This window comes from Lampris incognitus, chromosome 9, assembly GCF_029633865.1.
Source record: "Lampris incognitus isolate fLamInc1 chromosome 9, fLamInc1.hap2, whole genome shotgun sequence".
NCBI lineage: Eukaryota > Metazoa > Chordata > Actinopteri > Lampriformes > Lampridae > Lampris > Lampris incognitus.
This window is the reverse complement of record NC_079219.1, coordinates 18147825-18171339: the sequence shown is the minus strand read 5'-3', so window position 1 is coordinate 18171339 and position 23515 is coordinate 18147825. Positions and strand designations below refer to the sequence as shown.

Sequence of the window (23515 nt, the reverse complement as noted above, 5' to 3'; positions counted from 1 at the left end):
ACCTACACACTGCACTGTTAGGTAGGCCTGCAATAACAAAACTTCAGCTAGTGTCCAGGTTAGACAGTGAAACAGACATTCCCAAATCTGTGTAGCAGCCTAGGTCTTGTTCAGAGGCCTTATACAATTAAGCGGAAGCCAGACGCTGTGCCCTTTCTCCCTTCTGTCACCACGCAGAGTCCCTCTACCACTTACGGGTAAAGTCAAGGGGGAGATGGACCGCAGGGAGAAGATGGGGGTCATCAGCAAGATTGAAGAGCCAACTGATTGGTGTTCCCGGATGGTGATGGTTCCAAAGAAATCAGGCGCAGTTTGCATTTGTGTGGACTTCACAAAGATGAACGAAGCAGTATGCAGGGAAAAATGTATTTTGCCTTCTGTCGAACACACTCTAGGTATGCTAGCTGGTGCCACAGTATTTAGCAAATTAGACACTAACATGGGCTTCTGGCGGATACCATTAAAAAAAAAAGTCTGCAAATTACACTACATTCATTACTCCTTTTGGGCGATATTTTTTTAATCACTTACCCTTTGGCATAGCATCAGGCCCAGAGCATTTCCAAAAGATGATGGAGACTGAAGTAACCAGTGGCCTTGATGGTGTGCTGTGTCATATGGATGACATCCTTGTTTGGGGGAAGACACAGGAGGAGCATGACACACGGCTAGATGCACTGTTGGAGAAAGCACAGAAGGTTGGCATCACACTCAACATGAAAAAATGTGAGTTCACACGCCACACAGTCAGATTCTTGGGTAATGTGATCTCATCAGATGGTGTGAAGCCAGATCCAGAGAAGACAAGAGCAGTACAGGAGATGGATGAGCCAAGAAATGTCAGTGAATTAAGAAGTTTTCTGGGCATGGTTAATCAGCAAGGAAGATTCATACCCAACCTAGCAGAGAAAGACAAAGTGTTGTGGGACTTGCTCTCAAAGAAGAACCATTGGTACTGGGGGACAGGGCAGCAGTCAGCCTTTGATCATTTGAAGAAAGCTTTCATCCACACCAGTGCTCACACTGTACAACCCAAACAGTGCCCTTAAAATCCCTGCTAATGCATCTTCTTTTGGACTGGGGAGGGTCCTGCTGCAGAAGAGGGAGACCGTGTGGTCACCTGTGGTCATAAAACCAAAGAGACTTGATCTGTGAGAGTTAAAATTGTTTTTGTTACAGTTATTTGAAACAAAAGTATTACGTTACGAAAGAATGCACAGCACGCTAGGTTAAAGGTTAATGGTAATTATAATGTTTAAGCTTTATTAGAAATGCTAGAACGGGGACAGGTCTTCCAGCAAAAAGGGCATAATATACCTTTTAAGACCTGCAGAGACAAAGGTAGTCCACTCTGTTCTCAAAGAAAGGGAGATGTGGTATTGTACAAAATATAATTATTGAATAGGTTAATTATTGTAATGCAGCTGAGACGTCAGGGGTTGGTGTTCAAGAGAATGGAAGTAGGAAATGCAGTGAGACGCTGGTATGTTGTTATGATGGTATGCCCGAGTTGCGGTGCTGGAATAAAAACAGTGTGTTTGGACCGTACGCCAAGTTGTTAAACCTTATTTACATAGTGTAACGCAACAACAGGGATGGGCTAGGACTAACAAATGGCCCTGGATTTTTTTACCCGGACCAACCCACCACAACCAGCCCGCAGATACTCTACCACCTCCACCCCATCAATGCACATACAAACATACAAACCCTTAATACCACCACTTATAAACATAACGGATGGATAGTCTAGGCTACTGTAACCCTAATACAGAGCTATATTAAGAGCAAGGGAAAGGTCTGTCACCAGCAGGCCACACACACGGGCGCACCTGTAGCATAGGGAGCCATCACAGTTTGGGTGGGCACAGAGTGGTGGCCTAGCCCATCCAAGACCAATCATATTTAACAGGTTTTGAAGTGCATATGTTAACCAAAATAGGTCATTACAGCTATACTTGTCTGAATGTGCCGCAGTTTAATCATACAAACCTTATTGTCACTTTCAGTGATAACGTAAACAAACATTACAGCGCCTGTGCGTTTATTATGGCCCAAACTTTAGTTCTGGCAGACTTCCGCAAACAATAACAAGAGTCCTCTAGACCATTTCTGATAACAAGCAAAAATAAATAAGGTAAATTACGTTAGTTAGCAAATTAAAACTATGTCTAGCCAGTATTATTTGGGGCTACCAGTCGAAGAAAAGAGCCATTACTGGGCCAAACTCAAATATGATAACGTTACACTACCAGACCCGTTCAACAGAATGTTGAGAAAAGATTTTTTTTTCTACAGACCTGTCTTATTTACCGGGGGTCAGTCAGGTACACATCTTTGAATAACTTATCGAGAGGGAATGGGCACCTTGCTGAGCATCATACATTCCTTGCACAATCCATAACTATTCTCGTCACATGCACACACATATTACTTAAAAAAAGATGATTACATGAGATACAAACTGGGGCTAGTGGGCAGCATGTGTAGCCTACTGGTGCAATGGAATTATTTAATAGCATGCATTGATGGAAAAACATCGTGGCTCATCCTGCAAGGTAACCACAACAGAAAATGATCAGGCAATGTAATGTTGTGAAATCATTGGAAACAGGCATCATACCATTAGTTCAGAATGTTAGTTCAGGATGTAGCTAAAGCATATCAACTACTAGCATTGATCCAACATTACTGTGTATAATTTATACAATGTTAGCTATTAGCGATAGCTTACCATGAGTTTGTTGTCTGAAATCCAACACAGATAATAAGGCAATGTTGATTTTCATTGATTATTCAAAGGCATTTGATTCAGTAAGCCATGCAGAGTTCTTTAACACCATGCTGGAAATGGGTTTCCCTAGACACCTCATTGCGCTACTTCAAGGTCTATATATTGACCAGACAGCAGTGGTGAGATGGAATGGTGAGAACACGGAAGCTTCTCCAATAGAGAAGGGTGTACGTCAAGGTTGCATTGCATCACCACGCTTATTCACACTATACACAGAACAAGTGATGTGTGAGGCAGATATAGATGAATATGGAGTGAGCATAGGCAGTTGGTTATAAGATGAGCAATCTTAGATTTGTAGATGACATAGTACTAGCAGCTGATGGACAGCAAGATCCAAACGAAATGTTGAGTCGAGTACATGAGGCAGGGAAAAAGAGGTTGCTCAGTTTGAAAGTGAAAAAGACAAAGTGCATGAAAATGGGTGAATCAGATATTGCAGTCTCAGTAGATGGACAAGATGTAGAACACCTAGAGAGCTTCAAATACTTGGGTTCAGTTAAGAAAAATGACGGTGATGGTACAGATGACACAAAAACTAGAATTACCCTAGCAAAGAAAAGAATGATGGAGATGTACACATATGGAAAGATAGGGGAATAACAAAAGAAGTGAAAGTCAGTCTACTTAAAGCACTCATCTGGCCAGTGTTGTCATATGGAGGTGAAAGTTGGACATTGAAGAAAGCGATGGTAAACAGGATTGAGGCTGCAGAGATGTGGCTTTATTGTAGGATGCTTCGAATAAGTTGGACAGAGAAACAAATGAATGTGAGCATCCTTAATGAATTAGGAACAAAAGGAGGACTCGTATGGCACATATAATGAAAAGAAAGCTATCATTCTTTGGGCATACCTGTCGTCCAGGTGGAAGTAAATTAACAAAGACAGCAATTTTGGGAACTACATCAGCAAAGCGCAAGAGAGGCCGACCAAAAAGGCAGTACCATGATGACGTCAAAGAATGGCTTAGTCTGAAAATATCAGCGGCAACAAGATCAGCTCAGGACAGAAAGAACTGGAAGAGGCTTGTTTGGCAAGCATGTCATCCTGATGGTGCTGGCAACCCTAGCTAACAAGGAGGCCTTGAAGAAGTTGCCTGAAATTAAGTGAGTGCTACAGATGCTCGCAATCTTGCCTGGCTGCCAAGCCTCTCTTCGCTTAGCGGTGGTCCATGCTCGCCATCTCCACTCTTAAGGAAACCGAAACGTTTTTATTTTCGAAATGGTGTTTGTTCCTGAGGTAAAGTTGCACCCCACAGCACAACAACCGGAGCCCAATGTCAGTCTGCTCATCAGCCTAACTTTCACTCCATTTGTAGTCGGTGTCATATAGATAGATTGTTTATTAGCCACACGACCAAGGCTGGTGGTATTTGTATAGCCAGTAAACACAAACCCAATAATAAGCAAACAAAGAGCGGAAATTAGCTTCAGACCAGGCACATAACCTTGGCAACGCGCGTGCAACCAATGAAAACATCTATACATCACCAGAGTTAATGTTACAGGCACCAAGACGATCATTAACAGCATCGCATAGCCTGACACGGCAGCCACATTTTCACACACGCACGCACGCACGCACGCACGCACGCACGCACGCACGCACACACACACACACACACACACACACACACACACACGACAGACGCAGCAACATCAGCATAAAATCCAACTGTATGCCCAAAAAAAACTATACCCCATAAACAATAATTGAAATAGGCAACAGGCTACCACAGTCTGAAATTGTAAATTAGCTTGTGTCTTGAAGCATGCTAAATAATCCAGGTAAGAAATCCCGGAAAGCTGAATCAGTTCATCTGGACACAACGTTCAGTGGGAGAAATGTTTCGTTGGTCATCCAAGTGACTTCGTCAGTCTCAGCTGACTGCAGGTATCCCCAGCCTTATAAACAGCAGTTTCACAAAGACCGACCGAACCAACGATTGGTTTCATATGCAAAATCGGTCGTTATGCACCCGTGCTGTTTATAACGTTGGGGGATACCTGTACTTGGATGAGTGATGAAACATTTCTGCCGCTGACCCTTGTGTCCAGATGAATGGATTTAGCTTTCTGAGGTAAATTAGCTTACTTCTGATGATTACAGCAGGCTTGGTGTTGAAAACTGAAGGGATTTCATTATGGTGCAGCGATTCAGTCAGTTCTCTTTCAAAGTAGAGCTGGGACAAAGGGCTTAGTCTGTATGTCATCAATGATGCCCTGATAACAGTTTTTATCTGACTGACAGCTGAAAAGAGACTTTCAACGGCACAGCTGCTGACGGGGAAAGGCCTGAATTAGCAGCCACACACGTGTCGTTAATACTTGGCACTTGAGGAGAAACTGGTGCAGGAGGAGGTGTCTGGGTTGAGAATGATGGCTGAACTTGAGCTGAATTCTCTTCCTCCTGCTCCTCACGATGTCTTTTTGTGACAAACTTAAGCAAACCGCTTGGTTTCACCATGATTTTTATCTATTGTTTTATTTGTCAGATAATTGTTTTGTTTGTCAGATAATTGAAACAGCATTCGTTGACTGCTGTTCACTGGATGATCCAGCATAAAAGGAAGTGTTCTGATTGGGTGGGTCTGGGTGCCAAGTGGGTGGACCCAGACCCACCTAGGCCCACACACAGTAAAATGGTAGTGGTAGTAGTGGTAATGTTGAGGAGGAGGATGCGGGCTGGTGCATAATCAAAGTGGGCTGGTGACGCATCTCTCACTCCCGTTTTTGTGTAATGGGCTGCTCAAGAAAAAAAAACTGGCCCACTGGGATTTCTCTTTTTAAAATTATTACCTATTACTTATGGAGCCCCTAAGGGGGCATGGACGATTTTTTTTGTGCCCCTAAGGGGACATGGGCGAATTTATTTATTTTTTTGTTAACTATCTCGCGCTCACGAGATACTTATCTCGTGCTCACCAGTTAGTATCTCGTGCACAAGAGATAGTAACTCATGCTGGGAACTATATACTAACTCGTGAGCACGAGTTACTGTCTCGTGAGCACAAGTTACTATCTCGTGAGCACGAGATACTTATCTCGTAGTATCTCGTGAGCACGAGTTACTATCTCGTGAGCACGAGATAAGTATCTCATGCGCACGAGATCTCGTGCTCACCAGTTAGTATCTCGTGCGCACGAGATACTAACTCGTGCGCACCAGTTAGTATCTCGTGAGCACGAGATAGTTAACAAACAAAAAAAATTGCCCATGTCCCCTTAGGGGCTCCGTACATTCCTCACAAGCATTCCTAAAATAAATGGTTACATAGTTCAACTTCAAAAGGTATTACATAAAGAGCAGGTGCACCATTACATTGGAATAACATACAAAATATGACTTTATACATGTAATTAGATGTGGCTAATTGCAAAATTATTATCATAATCATATCTAAAACTAATATTACATATTAAACAGTGGTATTTCTAAAACATCAGTTACCTGCCCAATGGGTGATGGACAACACCAGCAACCTCTCAGATCTACAGTTCAAGGCATTGCTTGAGCTCCTTTCCTTTATAAAATATTTGTGCTTAATCTTTCCAGTTAGACCTCCCCTGGTTTGTTCTGTTTTTAGTGCTCTCAAGACAAAGCTAAAAATAATAGCAGTAAAAAGACATTTTCTTTTTTGGAGCTTTATTATATATGTCCCCCCAGTGGCAGCCACATGAAAAGGGCTGCAGCCAAAAAGAAGTGAAAACAAACGTCTCTGCAGAACAGATGTAATCCCTTCTGCTATAAAACTGCACCCGGGTTAGAATACGCAACAGTGTGCTATGACATAAATTTAAATCATTCATTGTCGATTAAAATACTGATCAATTTTGACATCAAATACACTAAATCCACAGAATCCCAAGTCTTTAAAAATGAGCATCTAATGTACTTTGTAGTTCAGCTGTGCAGGAAGTTGATTTCCTTTCTGCAAATCTGAGAAATGTGTATGTAACTTGAAAATGAACCAGTACCACACATGGAGGTGAGACCAAGTTCAAACCTGCCATGGTATTACCTCTGAGCTCTTGCAGCGATGGCCTTCTATGGATGTTCACCCTTTAAACCCACAAAGGAGGTTTAAATGCATCCAAAAGGACAAATGCAAAATGTGTGCGTATACATACGAGGTTCATCATGATGATTCCCTCGTACCTGCTGAATAGGATGTTTAATGCTTTGTGCCCCCCCCCCCCCCAGGACAGCACTCCTTCTATCCTCTATGTCTCAGCTACTTGCCACAAATACAATGTACCATAAATAAATCCTGGATGAGAGATTTGTGGGTGGCCTCCCAAGTTGTTAAACATGCCGCTTAGCCGTCACTTGGCAAGGTCTTAATTCATGAAGAGCACTCTGCTTTGCGTGTGAATCTGCAGAGTATGACACCTGAAAAAATGTGTGTGGCAGAGTTGGAGAGAAAGAAAAAATCGGATTGAAAGAGGAGAGAGGGTGCGAAAAAGAGAGTGGGAACACTGAGGGAGAGCGAGAGGGAGAGAGACAGAGAGAGAGACAGAGAGAGAGGGAGAGACAGGGAGAGAGAAAATGACAGCCAATTCCATCTGCCACCTTTCCCTGGTCTGTATGTGGTTATGTGGTCCTGACCAAAGTGTCAGTCTGGGGGGTATCAGCCACCCAGCAGCAGACTCCTATTTCAGGACATTTCAACTCCCGCTGAACCTAACCGCAGCCTGAGATGAACTTCCAGAGAAATAGACACTGTGTCCGAAGGATCCCTTTAGCAACATCTGCAATGCTTTAGCATAGGGATTGCGTAGCCCATTAAGTTGACATGTCTTTTGTGAGTCTAGCAACAGAGATGGATCAACAGTGATTAAAATTCCCCTCAGTTGAAGTCATGTGTTATCCAATAAGACTGTTGCAGTAGTACATGCTGGAAGTTATTTCCAAAGTCTAGAAGTCGGGGTTTAATGATTGTAAAGAAATAACATTTTGACGAAAGGAAATGTTCCACTGCAGGCCGTGTGAAATTGTCTGAGTCATTTTTAACAAGGATTCTTTAGGAAAGGCAGCGATCAAACATGGTTCAGCGGTATGCACTAGAATACTTTCAATTATTTTACATATTGTTCTGTGGTGTGTCAGTTGATTATAGTGGCGATTGAAAGTGTGCTTCAGAAGTGTTACAGATACGCTTTTATATGCATGCAACACACTAGTCTTACACAATGCCCATTCTGTAGTGATCACACACAGGTTTTGGTTATCAGTATTAGAGAAAACCGCACAATCCCACCGACCCCTTCTTCCACTGCAGAGTCAGACCTGGTTCTTTCTTTACTTTGGTGGACTGACTAACTACATGTGGTATGACATCAAAATCAGGATTTTAAGCAATCGTTATTATTTCACATAATATATAATCATGTTTTCATCCGTACAGCTTAGCATGGTCTCGCAGATAAAATAACTTGGTGAATTCTGAAAACTTAGACCAAATTCTTTCAAATATTTCTATATTTACTTAGCCAAAACAAGCATCTCAGACTTGATTTTGTAAGCTAATGAACCAAAATCGGTTTTGATGAATTGCTTCGAATTCAACTTTATTTAAGTTATACCATGTTGTGGTGTTTCCAGTTCCCATTTTATTGGTCAAAATAAAAGAAAGCAATCTTTCAGCAGCCTGAACCGCTTTTGAATGCTGTGGTACTTGTTTGTTCAAGAGGGGAAGCCAGAGATATCCCGTTTTCACTTTCAGAATATTATAACAGACATGCAGGAAACAAACAGTATTGTCAAACTGTCCATCATAATCAATGATTCAAACGTTATATATATGCATTTGAATCAACATGGTTGAACTCTGAACTCTGAACTTTGTCTGTGGATGGTAGAATGACTGAAACTTCACATGAATAAATCTTCACCCTGTCCAAGGTCCTCTGTGTTTGAGAGTTCTCATTTCGTTTTCACAAATTACCTTCTTTCTCCCGCACACCTGTGGCCAAAATCATACCGTGCAAGGAGAGCGAAGGCTATATTTGTTGGACTTGCCTGACATGTAATAAGGATTGTTTCATTAACTGAAAAAAAATTGATGCAGGCGTGGCTTCAGTTATGAGTGTGACCCCTCAGATGATTTGACTAAATGAGAATATCTACCTTCAGCAAGAAAAATGCCCCCCCCCCCCCCCCAGGCTTAATTCAGAAGTTCGACGCTGCTGGTACACTTGTGGAGCCATAAGAAACCCCATGACTATTTTCAGATCCTATCACAATGTCTAGCTTTGTAGGGATACACGACATTGAGAAAACCCCTGTCAGGATGGCGATCACCATTCAAATTTGCCGATAAAAGAAGTGCTACATTACCGAGCCCCTAAGGGGACATGGGCGAATTTTTTGTTTTTAACTATTTCGTGAGCAAGAGATACTAACTCGTGAGCACGATCTCGTGAGCACGAGTTACTATCTCGTGAGTTAGTATCTCGTGAGCACGAGATAGTTAACAAAAAAAATTGCCCATGTCCCCTTAGGGGCTCCGTACTACATTTGTATTTTGACTGGTAGCATTTTTAACAATAATACTTGTGTCATCAAAAATTCGGGGGGGGGGGTGTCTGGATTTACAATGTGTTTTTGAACAGAAGCTACTGTCTCACATACATTGCATACAAAAACATATCTGCTAACTTTAGCCACTAACAGGAAGACAGGGATAGTTTCAGTATTTTTGCCAAGAGTGAACAGAATGCTATCAAGCATATATAATGTGATTATAATACAATTGTTGTTTTATAGACCAAAGAGGTACATATCCAGGTTAGAGGTCAAAGGTGGTGACGGAGTGTGTGCGTTTGTGTGTGTGTTGGTGGGTGTGGGGGGGGGGGCATTAAAAGTCCATCTAAAAATGTATGCTTCTGTAAGACATTTAAAACTGCATGTTTTTAATCAGCACTGTAATCCTCACTGGTATCACTTGGTATTATTGCCCATGCGTTTTCATTCATGTAGGATGTCACAGAAACACCATCAACAGTGATGCATGTAAGACTTGCTCTGTCATATTTAACATGCTAAAACAAATCAATCTTTTGACACACATTTTTTAATTGTGTTTCTAATGTGTCAGCTTGCTGTTCTGAGTTGCTGGTTAGCTGAAAATATGAATCAGACGAGCTAGCTATGTTGAAGCGGTGCAAGGGCATCTTCTTTTTTTTACAATGCCAATTTTAAGTGTTTGCTACTTGAAAGTGCAGTCAGCACCAGTGGCGCTGGCAGCCGTAATGCTGTACACACCAGGCGTACATTTCCCCCCCTGATTTTGTTATTTTTTCTCTCTTACATTCTACCTTGAAAATAAAAGTGTTGTAACAACAGCAGATCCTGTCTTTGGATTCTTTTTTTATTGAATAATATGCTTGAGATGCATGTTTGGCTGTGTCCACTCAACAAACGTTACCCTACGCCAACAAACACTCAAGCCATTTGATGCAAATACATTTGAAGGCAGATGATTGGTGTTAACGTCACGTTGTCAATATTGGATTTAGTTTACCGGTATCTTGAGTGTTAGTGAGCAAATAAGTAGCCTAGAAATGAGCAAAGGAAAGGTGAGCACTCCTTTCAGTGGTTTATGTCACTTGGAGACGTATCTCAGGAATACAATGACTGACAAACGACTGAGTGGACTTGCACTTAGGAACATCCATCCATCATGATATAGGAATTGATGCGGAGGCCGTTCTGCAAGAGTTTGTTGCAACGGGGAGATGAGGAATGAACTTCAAATAGTTAGGAACGCTATTTCATTTTATTTTCTCATCTGGCTTTTCGGATTGTTTATTGTAGCAGCTTGTTTTGGCCTTGCTGTTGCATATTGTTAATATTGTAGCAAATTCAGGGGGCAGCCTGGAACCGCCACAGCTAAGACACGAACTTGGGTCTCCTGCACCACAGGTGACGACATAAACCAGTCGACTAAAGAGCCCAACCTGTTAGCCAAGGGCTAGCGAGTCTACACATCCGTGGTCGTTACACTACCCCCCTCCTTCGGGACGCGCGTCCCCGTGCTTCAACATATCAGCTCCCTCACACCTCTGGGCGAACACACTTCCGATGGCACCATGGTCTCACTATCCCACTTCTGACACCAATGTAGCAAAATCAGGGGGCAGCCGGGAACCGCCGCAGCCGGGACACGACCCTGTTCCGACCCATTAGCCAACCAGCCAGCGAGTCGACTCATTAATGTTCATTACAATATCTTTAGAGGCCTAACTAGTCTTATGATGATGCTGCTAAATGGGGGAATCCGTTGCTTTTGTGCTTGATACCGAGTTTTATTTTTCAGGCCTGTTGGCTGGTCTTTGACATGCGTGCGGTAGGCTAATCAGAGTTTTATGGTGGTGTGGTATTGGTAACGTTAGTGCAAAAACATGAATCAATCTCTCTTTTGCTCACACGCTGAGTAGACTGCATATGTGCATGCATGGGAACCTTTACGCTAAAGGTAGACTACAAGCGGACGGGTGGTTCTTGTGCATACTATGAAATACAATCCTGCCGGCACAACTGGTCACTACTAGGCTTACTTGCGGTCACAAACTTAAGACAATGATCGTGTATTGTTCTGTTCATAGCAAATATTTTGCATCTATGAAACTGCGTCCTTGTTTAAGAAAAATGCAAGCATTCTTATCACTGTAGCAATCAATTTTGTCTCAGTGACTCAATGTGTTAAATTTAGACCAAGCAACTGGAGATTAACGTGGCAAAAGGGGAATATTAAGTGTGGTAATAAATGTTTGACAAAAGGGTAAATACACCCACAGCAGCCAACACCAACACCTACCAGACAGGCTGTTAACTGGAGATTGTGATGTGTCTTTGTTTATAAATGACTCTGTTAAACCTCAGTCTAAACTGCCACTGGGATGGTTCCCACCACTGGAGGATGAGAGGCATTTTAGTGTGCAGATGAATCAAAGAATAGCACTGTATGTTCTCACATTGCATTAAAACAGACAGTTGCACTACCACTGACCACCTCCGGCTAAAAGTCAACTGACATTCGGCCCTGTAAGCAGAAGGTTCGGTACATCAGGCTGCAGCCAGACATGTACTCTGACAAGGAGACCAGCCAACCAAGCAGGAAGGAATTTATGCAAAAAGATTGGAAGTCAGGCACACAGATAGAGAGACAGGCCAATACGAAGAGCCAGATAGCTGAAATAACTTAACAGCAGAGATGGATGGGGAAGGAGAAGAGATTTAAAGAAGGGCGAGTTATTTATCAAGTTAGATTTATGTTATTAATTGGCACATTTTTCAACCAGATACAGGGAACTTATTGATGACAAATACTTAGTGTTATATAATAGTATAATTATGTTATTCCCGGTGTGGGAAAATGGTGGCACAAATTCACGTTTGCAGCGGCCTCACCCAGTACCGTCGATGCAGTGTCTTTGTCCATGTCTGTGTCTAAGTTTTGTCTTCATTTGAGAGGTGATGCTGGCTCGGCTGGGAGGGCTTGATCTGCTGCACCGTGGGCCCAGGGACCCACAGTGCAGCAGACCCAGGGACCGCAGCCTTGCCTGTGGGCCCAGGGACTGCGGCCTTGCCCGGAGCTGCGCCCGAGGAGGTAATACTGAGGGCAGTCTGACAGGATGCAGAAGCAGGGAAGGTTAAGCTAACTGCTAGCCCATGCAGACTGGCAGATCCGATAACACCGAGGATGGTCTGGCGGCGGCCTCACCTGACATTGACTATGGTGTTTTTGATGTCGTCATGTGGAGTGTGGGGAGGTGTGTCGAGGGTGTCTGGCTGGGAGAGCTGGCGCTGGATCGGCTGGGAGGGCTTGGTCTGTTTCGTCCGGTTGCCACAGGGACCACAGCCCCTACCTGGAGCTGTGCCCGGGGAGGGGACACCGAGGCCGGTCTGACGACGTGGAAGCAGGGCAGGCTAGGCTAACTGCTAGCCCATGCAGACTGGTGGTTCTGACAGTCATCCTGGCTGTTGTTCGTTCCCTTTGACAGTGATTTTTTTTTTAGTTTGGATATATGTGTTAGTTTGAATATGTGTGTTCTTGTAGTTCTTGTAGTTTTTGGATGTGTTGTTGTCTTTATGTTGCACTGCTGTGGGCTGGGGGAAACGGCATTTCGTTTCATTTCATGTGCGCAAGTACATCAGGTGAAATTACAAAGTGTTCCTGATTCCTGATGCTGAAATTACAATATGCATACTCTTGGGCATTTATGGTGTATGGTGGTGAACTTCTTAACTGGCTCATGGTGTCATAGTGTAGGCAAAATGTCCTCAACAGATGATGTGTAAGGTAAGATTTAGGCAATTACACAAAGTAGTCTAAATGCTGTACCATTAGCAATGGGTCATTGCCGAGAATGGGACACATGCCTCTTTTTATCACAAACTACTTGGAGGGTGAATTTATTTGATTGCAGTTCCATATAGCAGAATCCAGTACTGTTTATAAGAAGGAGAGAAGTATAAGGTGCCCGAGCCTTTACCTTTACATGTTGTCCATTTTGTTAGTAAGGAGAATAGCCAATACAAAGCAGACCAGGGCCAGAGGCCATCCAACCACTGTAAAAAAAAAAACCCACTTTAATTTGACATTGTATTCTTACAGGGAATTTGTTCTCTGCAGACACGGGGAGAACATACAAACTCCACACAGAAAGGACCTGGCCAGTGCTAACCACTGGGCCACTGTGGTCACTGTAACAACCAGATAAGATAAGATAAGATAAGATAAGATAAGATAAGATAAAGTAAGATAAGATACTTTATTGTCATTGTGCATACACAACGAAATTTCCTTTTGTGACTCTCAGACCAGCAGCACTAGACAAGGTAAATGATTAAAAAAACAAAATAAAACCAAGGACAAACAACATTTAGTATAAACAAGTGAGGTAGTAAAAATAAGAGAGGTAGCAGAAATGATAATGAGACAATGAGACAATAAAAGATCGCAGTGGCTTTTAAAGTTCAAAATAGTGCATGGGGTTATTGCACATATTTATCCATATTGCAGCAGCTTTAGTACCAGTTAGTCCTCAACAGCTATAAGCAGGTGTGTGTGTGTGTGTGTGTGTGTGTGTGTGTGTGTGTGTGTGTGTGTGTGTGTGTGTGTGTGTGTGTGTGTGTGTGTGTGTGTGTGTGTGTGGTGGTGGGGGGACGGTTGATGGAGGCTACAGCTCTGGGGAAGAAACTGTTCCTCAGCCTGTTAGTCCAGGTTTTGATGGTGCGGTATCTTTTCCCTGATGGCAAGGGAACAAACAGAACAGACAGCGACCTGGGTGTGTTGCGTCTTTGCTGAACTTGCTGGCTTTCCTCTGTAGGCGGCCAACATACACAGCATCCAGGTCCGGGAGCACAGCTCCCACAATTCTCTGTGCTGTGTCCAGAATCCATAGCAAAGTATTTAAAATGGCTGAGCCAAAAAGGCAAAATCAGTGCCACTCGTTGCCCATGGTTATACTAACTTGTGCATCAATGCAAGTGTCCCAGACTTCTCAATAGACTGTATATTAAGAAGAATGTAGGGCTTGATGCTTTGGTACTTGAACAGATTAATATTGCAGAAGAAACACTGAGACAAACAAATCAAATATGTACATTTACTGTCTGACTGGTCTTTGAGTGTAAGTTACCAAGTAGTTGGAGAGAAAAGAATTGAACAAAGAACAGTACATGGCTTTTGTTGTGTTTTTCATTTCAGCAACATTCAAGCCTGACAGTTCAAAGTTCAGACTCAAACACTTTTAATCTCCTCTGGTCTCTCAATATTCATTGTAATGGCGAAGAGAGGTAAGAGTTTTTTAGGAGAAAAAAAATGTGGGAAAGAGAGGCACAGACACAGCAGACAAAGTCATGACTTCCACAAGCAAAATGTCTGAGCAATGCTGAATCAAGTCTTCGGAACTATCTACTGGACTCTCAGCTCATTGGTCTCAGATGTGCACCCCCCCCCCCCGGTCTCTGGATGGACCATATAAAAAGTCTATACCAGCAGCAGCATTCTTTGAGGTGTCTGGAGGTGAGGCATTTCACTGACGAACAGGACGTCAGGACGATGGAAAATCAAAGGTGCACTGGAATGTAAGAATGCAAGTTGGAAAGACTTTTTACAAGATATCAAATCCAGACTTCAAATGTTGAAATTTCACAATGCTACTCAAAGCAAGTGTTTGAGTCTTCTTCTTCTTCTTCTTCTTCTTTTTTTTTTTTTGGTTATAACATTTTCTCGTCCACGTGTTTTACATATTTGTTCCTTCTGAGAACAGAGAAGCGTTAGCAACAGAGAATGTGCTGCCTGAAAGCTTGGCTGCAGTTGAAAGCAAATGGTTTACAAGTTTTAAAGGTGGAAAAATACTGTATCAATTAACCAATCAGTTTGCATCACATCCCAGTCTGAGGCTGCTTCCAAATTAGATATCAACATTCAGTTGTTTAATTTACACATCTAAGACTTGTCTTGTGATACGTGGTGTGTCAAAGCCAAAACAAGGCAGTTGTGTCATCTGGTCTACTTTATTGTTGGCCAGTTGGCCAGTCAGTAGCTCTGTCAGTCGGTTTGCTGTCTGTGAACCAGTCAGTAATTCATCCTAAGAGACACGTGCTCAGATCATCAGTAAACCAGTTGGTGGCATGGAGTCTTCCCCTCTAGGCAATAAAATGTAGGATCTCGCCAAACACATGCACTCATACACACACAGACATATATATAGATAGCTAGATAGAAAGATAGATAGATAGATAGATAGATAGATAGATAGATAGATAGATAGATAGATAGATAGATAGATAGATAGATAGATAGATAGATAGATAGGCAGGCAAAACCACATATATGCATATATGTTGAAAATGTGTCCCAATATACCTTAACATATGGTTTACCAGCCCTTCATTCATTATTGTCTCACTGATCGTTCCATTGTCTGCCTGTTCAGTGCTCCATTTAGCTTTACTGTCAATCTACCCACACATCCCTACTCCGTGATAAAGGTATAGACTAGCCGAGTCCAGATATTGTCACTCCAGTGTCATCCCCCATTGATTCAGGCTACTAGTGAGCCCATGTTTCCACTGTGTAACTATTTAAGGAAACAGTAATGATCCTACAGGGAATATCTTGGTTTTCCACTTCGACCTCCCAAGTAGAGTTCAGGGATTGCGTTTAAAAGGTCACTGCCCACTGTCGGAGGGGTTCAGAGGGTTTGATACCCCTAGGACCAATGCACTAACATTGACATCCTGGACCAAAGTTGGAACAATAAGCAAAAAGTGAATCTCCAGTAATCACGTGTGTGTAAATGCATGTGTTTGTGCAAATGTGTGCATGTGTGTGGTCAAGAGAATAAAAGGCAGATTTAGTGAGTGAATGTAAGAATCCTCAACAAATGTATGTGTGAATGATTTACAATACAGATTATGTGAAGAGGGAAATTGATTATTAACCTGATCATTTTTGTTGTATTAAATCTACTTCATTTATAAGATTGCAAGTCACTTAAAATGGTGCACAATCAGTCGTTGAAGGCTGGAATCTTTCTCTGTCTTCATCTCTCTGTCTCTCCCTCTCTTTCTCTTTCTCTTTCTCTCTCTCTCTCTCTCTCTCTCTCTCTGCCTCTCTCCATCTCTGTGGTACACCCTTCTCTCAGGATCTCACAGCAAAATGCAACTCTCAACCTCTTCCTCCCGTTGTCTGCCAGCATTCCAGTGCTTTGAGTTATCTCTCCAACATTCCTTCCTGTTTGTCGTCATGGTGCCAGCAAAGCAGCTCTGCTATAAAAGAACGTCTGCTCCGGGGTCCACGGCCAAGACGACAAAGGGATTTACAACCTTCTGCACCACCACAAGCAGAGAGGAGAGGAAATTCTGCTGCAACCCAAGAAGTCGACTCAATTCCAGTCACCTACAGTGAAGAGAAGTGAACGCTATTTGAGTTCAGTCCACCTTAATCAACTTGACTCTGTTCATCAGAAATTAACCAGCTCAAGATGGGGATGCCCTACCCAGCACAGACAGCCTTTTTAGCCTTCTTCATTTCAGCACAGGTGTGTCTCTAAAATTGACATTTGGGGTTTTTTTTTACTCTTGTAAGATGTGGTGAAATATTAATTTTAGCAGTTTAATGCATCCCAATAAGATTAAAGATTTTAGATTTCTTAATAGATTCATTGATTTTTCCATAATCTTTGAGAGATGAAAGCAATTGATATGAAATACTAAAAATGTTAATTTACTGGAACAGCAAATGGTATTTTATGAATTAATGTGGATGCTTTCGTGTTAGTCACTCATGTCTTGTCATCAAGATGCACATTTGAAGAGGATGTTGACATTGCACTTGGATATCAATTTCAATTGTTGAATATTCATAACTTTTTTATCATTTCAATATGATATTTAGGTAGGAATGTATAAAGCTGGTGGAGTTTATCAAATATTGGGACCCAAAAACAGTGAAACGAGCTTTTATGGTATATGTTGTTACGCATTCTGTCCATGCCACATAACTATCAATTTTTGGTTTTCAACAAAACACATCTTAACTCTACATGGCAAGTTTTGCTGTAGCTGTAAATGGCCACTGTTCTAGACAGACAGACAGACAGACATACATACAAAGACACATACCTAAAGATAGATGGAAAGAACAACTTATGTAGATAGATAGATGTTCAATTAAACACAAACTTTCATATTCCTTCCCCCAGATATTTACACAGGTCTGGTCCCAGGTGTGCCCTCTGAGGTGCAACTGCCCCAAGGAAACCCCCATATGTGCACCTCAGGTCCCCCTGATCCTAGATGACTGCGCCTGCTGCCTGGTGTGTGCCCGTCAAAAGGGCCAGGTCTGCTCTCATACAAACCCATGTGACACGCGTAAAGGCCTGCAGTGTGACTACGCAGCTGACGTTCACAAGAGGACTGGTATCTGTGTTGGTAAGTAAGCCAGTGGTAATAAAAACATGGAAATAACACAAGTGTAATTGATATCCTACATGATCAATACCAATATGTGTGCCTTGACTATTTTTCTTTTTTTGGATTCATTACAGTGCTGTTGTCTAAACAACTATGGGTTTATTTTTTCATAAACTGGCTCACTGCAAGGGCATCCAGGTAGCGTAGTAGTCTATTCCATTGCCTACCAACACGGGATCGCCGGTTTGAATCCCCGTGTTACCTCTGGCTTGGTCGGGCGACCCTACAGACACAATTGGCCGTGTCTGAGGGTTAGATGCCGGATGTGGGTATGTGTCCTGGTCGCTGCACTAGCGCCTCCTCTGGTCGGTCCAGGCACCTTTTCGGGGGGAATAGCGTGATCCTCCCATGTGCTACGTCCCGCTGGCAAAACTCCTCACTGTCAGGTGAAAAAAAAAAAACGGCTGGGGACTCCACATGTATCGGAGGAGGCATGTGATGGTAGTCTGCAGCCATCCCCGGATAGGCAGAGGGGGTGGAGCAGTGACCAAGACAGCCCAGAAGAAGGGGGTAATTGGCCCAGTACAATTGGTGAGAAAAGGGGCGGGGGGGGGATCCTCTAAAAAAAACTGGCTCACTGCAAGACATTTCTAGTAGATATAAACTCAATAGATCTTACAAAAGGGAGACAAAATTAGGTCTAATCATATTCCCTCTTCTACCTGAAATTACCTTTTCACCTGCCCTAGTTATTTAGAAAGTTGTTTAGCTTTAAATTAAACCACTATGACCAACATTAAAATATTGTTTTGCAATTTCCTTCTCTCTCTCTTTGCTCCAGCGCTAGAAGGAGAAGTGTGCGTTTTAGACGGTTCTGTCTACCAGAACGGCCAGTCGTTCTTTCCCAGCTGTAAGTACCAGTGTATATGCCGCAACGGGCAGATTGCCTGCGTGCCGCGCTGCAACCTGGATGTAATGCTGCCAGGCCCAGACTGCCCAATGCCACGGAGGGTCCAGGTACCAGGGGAGTGCTGTGAGAAGTGGGTGTGTGAGCCCCAAACTGAGGCCAGCGCACTGGGTGGCTTGGCGATGGCTGGTGAGTAAAGTAGAAAAACACTGTAGAGGATGCAGACAGGCAGAGCAGAAAATAATCACAGCTCTCTTCCTGTCCAGCCTGTACCTCTCTTGAAAACTACTTTTCTCTTATTTCTTTCCCTTGTTACTTACCTGTTTTAACGTACACAATGCTTTTAAACTGTGATGTCACATGTCACATATTCTCACATCATATGCCATTTGTCATGCATTTCTGTTTTAACTACACTGTAACTTATCTCTCTGTCTTCATCTCTCTATATGACACCCCCCCCCCTCCAGCCTACCGTCAAGAGGAAACGGTGAGTTTCGATGCCTGGGACCCCAGCCTGAATTGCATTGAGCAGACTACAGAGTGGGGTGCTTGCTCTCAAACCTGTGGCATGGGTGTGTCCACCAGAGTAACTAATAAGAATCGTCGGTGTGAGATGGTGAAGCAGAGCCGGCTCTGTATGATCCGGCCCTGTGATGACCAGCAGGACCAGATGCAGCTGGCACAGCGAAAACCAAAGGTACTGCATGTCTCTAGTTGCAAAGACACTTTTTAAGTTTTGCTGAAAGGTGATTTCTACAGAATACATGAGGAAAATATTATTCCTGCACTCTTCCCCTTTACAGTATCTCTGAAGCCATATTATAATTTCTTGTACCATATGAGATGCATTACTCTTTCATCCTCCCTCAATGTACCATATAGTTTCAACCCTAGATGTGACTCCATCAGATGCAAGTTGGGAACAGAGCACTTATTTGTATTAGCTAATATGAAATAAATTATTTCAAGTGTCAAACACAGCATCTCAATTTCAGCAAATACAACATATCCCAGTCTCTGTATTCATAAAACAAATGGCATGTGGCATTTATTTGCACAGAAATATATTTACTCAGTAATTACCGCATCGCTAAATGTCCATCCATAACACAAAGTATCTTCTGGTATAATTACTTCCTGACTTTGGATCGTTATGTTAACTCGTACCGCTCTTTTCTGTCCTTCCTCCAGAGAAGCAATAAGTGCCAGAGGATGGTGAAGAGTGTGAAGGCCGTCCACCTCTCCTATAAGAACTGCACAAGCGTCCAGGTCTACAAGCCTCGCTACTGTGGTTCCTGTTCAGACAGCCGTTGCTGTACTCCCCACAACACCAAGACTGTGCTGGTAGAGTTCCAGTGTACCAATGGTAAAACTAGCAAGAGGCCTGTCATGGTGATCCAGAGCTGTGCCTGCCACCACCACTGTCCCCGGGACAATGCTGTCTGGCAGTCGTCAGGCCTGGGGTATGGCGGCGCGAGGTTATAGGCTCACATTCATTAACAGCAGCTTGTAAATGCCGCAGCTCACATCGCAATATTATAGGGTCATGGTTCACGCCGTGAGGTTATAGGGAGTGTGTGATAAAGGTTAACGTCTGTTATTGCTGGGGAGTTAAGAGTTTCTGTGTGTCTGTGGATCCAGTGGAACATTTGAGTTGGGATGAAGGGGAGCAGCGATTCCCTAAACTACCAAAAAATATGACACTTCCCTTTCATTAACTCTAGATTTTAGATGCGATACATTTTGGATGCGATAATTCTCTCCACTTGATTTTTTCCCCAAGAAATAACCCTTTGAGTAAAATCTACACAGTACTTATGTACATTGGACTTGTACACTATGTATAGTACATACGTGTATGCCTAGAATGATTTCACTCTGCTGTGGCACATATCCAAAAAGGGTAGTAGAGGAACAAGTAGCCTATTTTCCCTGATGCAGATGTCCAATACGGACATCTCCGTTTGTAATGTTTCAGAGTTATGGCTGTTTTAATGAAAAAATTGGACCCGAGCACTTAAATCTAGTGAGTAAATGTAAGTTTATACATGCATTGAGGCTGTCCACCCCTGAAGTCTCGAGCGACTGTGGTGGGAACGCTCCGACTGACATTTACAAGGTTGTAAAGTTGACCCTGGGACTTTGTGGAGGAATGCCCTCGAATGTTAAGAACAGATTGTCAAGAGTTCATAGGTTACCTTAAAACAGCCTCTGTTTGTTGAAGAGGTCAGCTAGTGTGCAGGTGTAGTGGGTGGTGTGATGTGGATGGGCCACCGAGACAGGAGTGCAATGTTTGCCTCTAACGCGTTAAGCCTATACATGAAAGCCGAGTAGTGAGTACGCCTCCTGAGTGTGGATCCAGGGTAGGATTTTGGATGCTAGTAACAGTTATCTGTTTCATAACCAACATTTTACAACATTTTATCCAGTATACCTTTCATGGAAGTCACTTTGAGTAGCACGAGCAGAATAAGGAAACACATGAGACCTCTTCAGTTAATCAACCTTTTAATCCTATTGCGATTTCCTTTAAGAACATGTCATTAGATTGTTCTCACACTTGAAGCGAGATTGAAGGGTGTTTTAGGAATCTATATATTGAACATGTTCCTTTTTGGGCACCCCAAAATGGAAATATTCCAATCCCAGAGCAGTTTTACCATGAAGTGAACTCTGAACTTTGACCTCCTGCAGGAAAGAGTTCGTTTTTGCAACTATGTGGTGTTGCTTGGCAGTTGTCTGAAATCCCATGGTTCCTAATTAGAAATAAATACTACCCTAATAAAAGAAAAACCTTTATTTTTATTCTGTATGCTTTTTAAAAAAAACCATTGTATAAAGACAAAAGTTATGTAAATACTTGCTGTAAAGTTTATACAATTAAGTGTGTATGAAATACACAATGTTTTCAGTAGTTATGTAAATAGGGGCTGTATTTGTAGCTATTCCTTCTTTTTTTTTGCATTGTATTTTACACTGCTTGTCCCTGTACTTGTATGGGGATATTGCACAAACTCAGTTTTTGAAAATAAATGTGTATTTTTTGTATCAGAGTCTTTGTTATTAAATCAAGTCAAGTCAATTTTATTTGTATAGCCCAATATCACAAATTACAAATTTGCCCCCAGTAGGCTTTATAGCAATACAACATCCTGTCCTTAGACCCTCTCATCAGACAAGGAACAACTCCCTAAAAGACAACCTTTTAACAGGGAGAAAAAATAGGAAGAAACTCCAGGAGAGCAACAGAGGAGGGATCTCCCTCCCAAGATGGACAATGTGCAATGGATGTCGTGTTTACATAATTTACAGAACACAAAATTAAAAAAGGATAACAGAATTATAATGGAATTATAAAATATATGAAGAATATGATGAGGAGGCTGCCAAGCAGTGTCCAGTCGCCACCGGAACAGCCCACGACTTGAGCCACGCAACCACCATCACCATGGAGACCTGACAGGAGAATGGACTGCACACAGTCTCTTGCCCTGCATAGCTGGACAAGTGACAAGGAAAAAACATCATTCACACATCTTAGTGAGAGAAGGATACCACATTGAAACAGGATACAAAATTATGTGGATTTATAAGATATGTAAAAAGAAAATGTGATGAGGGGGATGCCGTGTCCCGGTGGCAACCACGGTCACCATGGAGACCAGGGAGGAGGACAGACTGCACGTGCATACAGGGGAGACTTGCATCACACCATTCACACACACAAAAGAAGAGAAAGGAGACAACATCATTCAGAGAGAGGGAAAAGACATGTGAGAGAAGAGAACATTTTGCAATAGTTAATAATCTATACGTTATAATCTGGTCAGCAGAACAGTGGTTGGTAAATTCATTGAGACAGAAAACCAACCCGCCATGCAGTACAGGTTGTGAAGCACTCAACTTAAAGGCAACTAATTGTAGGTTAAGGCAAAAAGACGAGCTTTAAGTTTGGATTTAAAAGACTCAACAGACTGACTGTCTGCTGGCAGCAGGCAGGTTATTCCACAAGAACGGGGCCCGATAGGAAAAGGCCCTGCCACCAGCTGACTTCTTTTTAACTTTGGGTACACACAGGAGCCCTGTATTTTGAGAGCGAAGAGCTCGAGTTTATGCAATGATATAATCAAGGACACTGACTTGAACAACTTAATGCAATTTGTTAGAGAACTCTTGTTATGGGATGTCATAGCATAGCATTGTTAAGTGTTAATTGGTTATACTTTGGTTATACCTTTGTATAACACTTGGCAGACCTAAAACCTATATATCACAACCATGGACACTGCATAAAAGCTGCCATTCAGGATAGTTTATGATAGTTAGATGTAAGGCAATGATAGTTCTGTCATCAGTAAACATTCCAAAAATCTTACAAACACACACGATCTGATGCAAAAATCTGGTTAAGATATCAGAAGACAGGAGTAAACATCCTATAACGGATGTTTCATTTAATTAGTTCCAACTTGAATCTTTATGGCTCACATCTGATCTTCTCATGGTTGTCTAAACAGGAAAGAACACAAGATCTTACTTGTCCTTGTTCAAACAACCATGAAGAGACAGCATCTGTGTTGCAAAGGGTAAAAAGATGTTCCCTTTTCTGTGTAAAATTCAACCCAAGAGGTAGAGGTCATGTTTTTATCATCATTAATTCCTTTAACACTCATCCAGAATTTATTTATCAAGTTTTATTTGGGCCAAATTGATTATCTTTCAAATAATTCATTATCTAGGTCATGTTTCATTTTCACATAGAAACACCAATTTCATCCATCCATCCATTATCCAAACCGCTTATCCTGCTCTCAGGGTTGCGGGGATGCTGGAGTCTATCCCAGCAGTCATTGGGGGCAAGCAGTGTGACACCCTGGA

General features: G+C 42.4%; 1 protein-coding gene across 1 annotated transcript; it reads left to right on the top strand.

Annotated features, from left to right (window-relative positions):
- Positions 1–3073: 3073 nt before the first annotated feature.
- Positions 3074–20122, top strand: LOC130118479 (CCN family member 3-like). The gene is made up of 7 exons (XM_056286931.1): positions 3074–3314; positions 16509–16691; positions 16780–16853; positions 17517–17745; positions 18569–18823; positions 19105–19334; positions 19829–20122. The coding sequence occupies exons 1-7, from the start codon at positions 3074–3076 to the stop codon at positions 20120–20122; spliced, it is 1506 nt and encodes a 501-aa protein (XP_056142906.1).
- The last annotated feature ends 3393 nt before the right edge of the window (positions 20123–23515 follow it).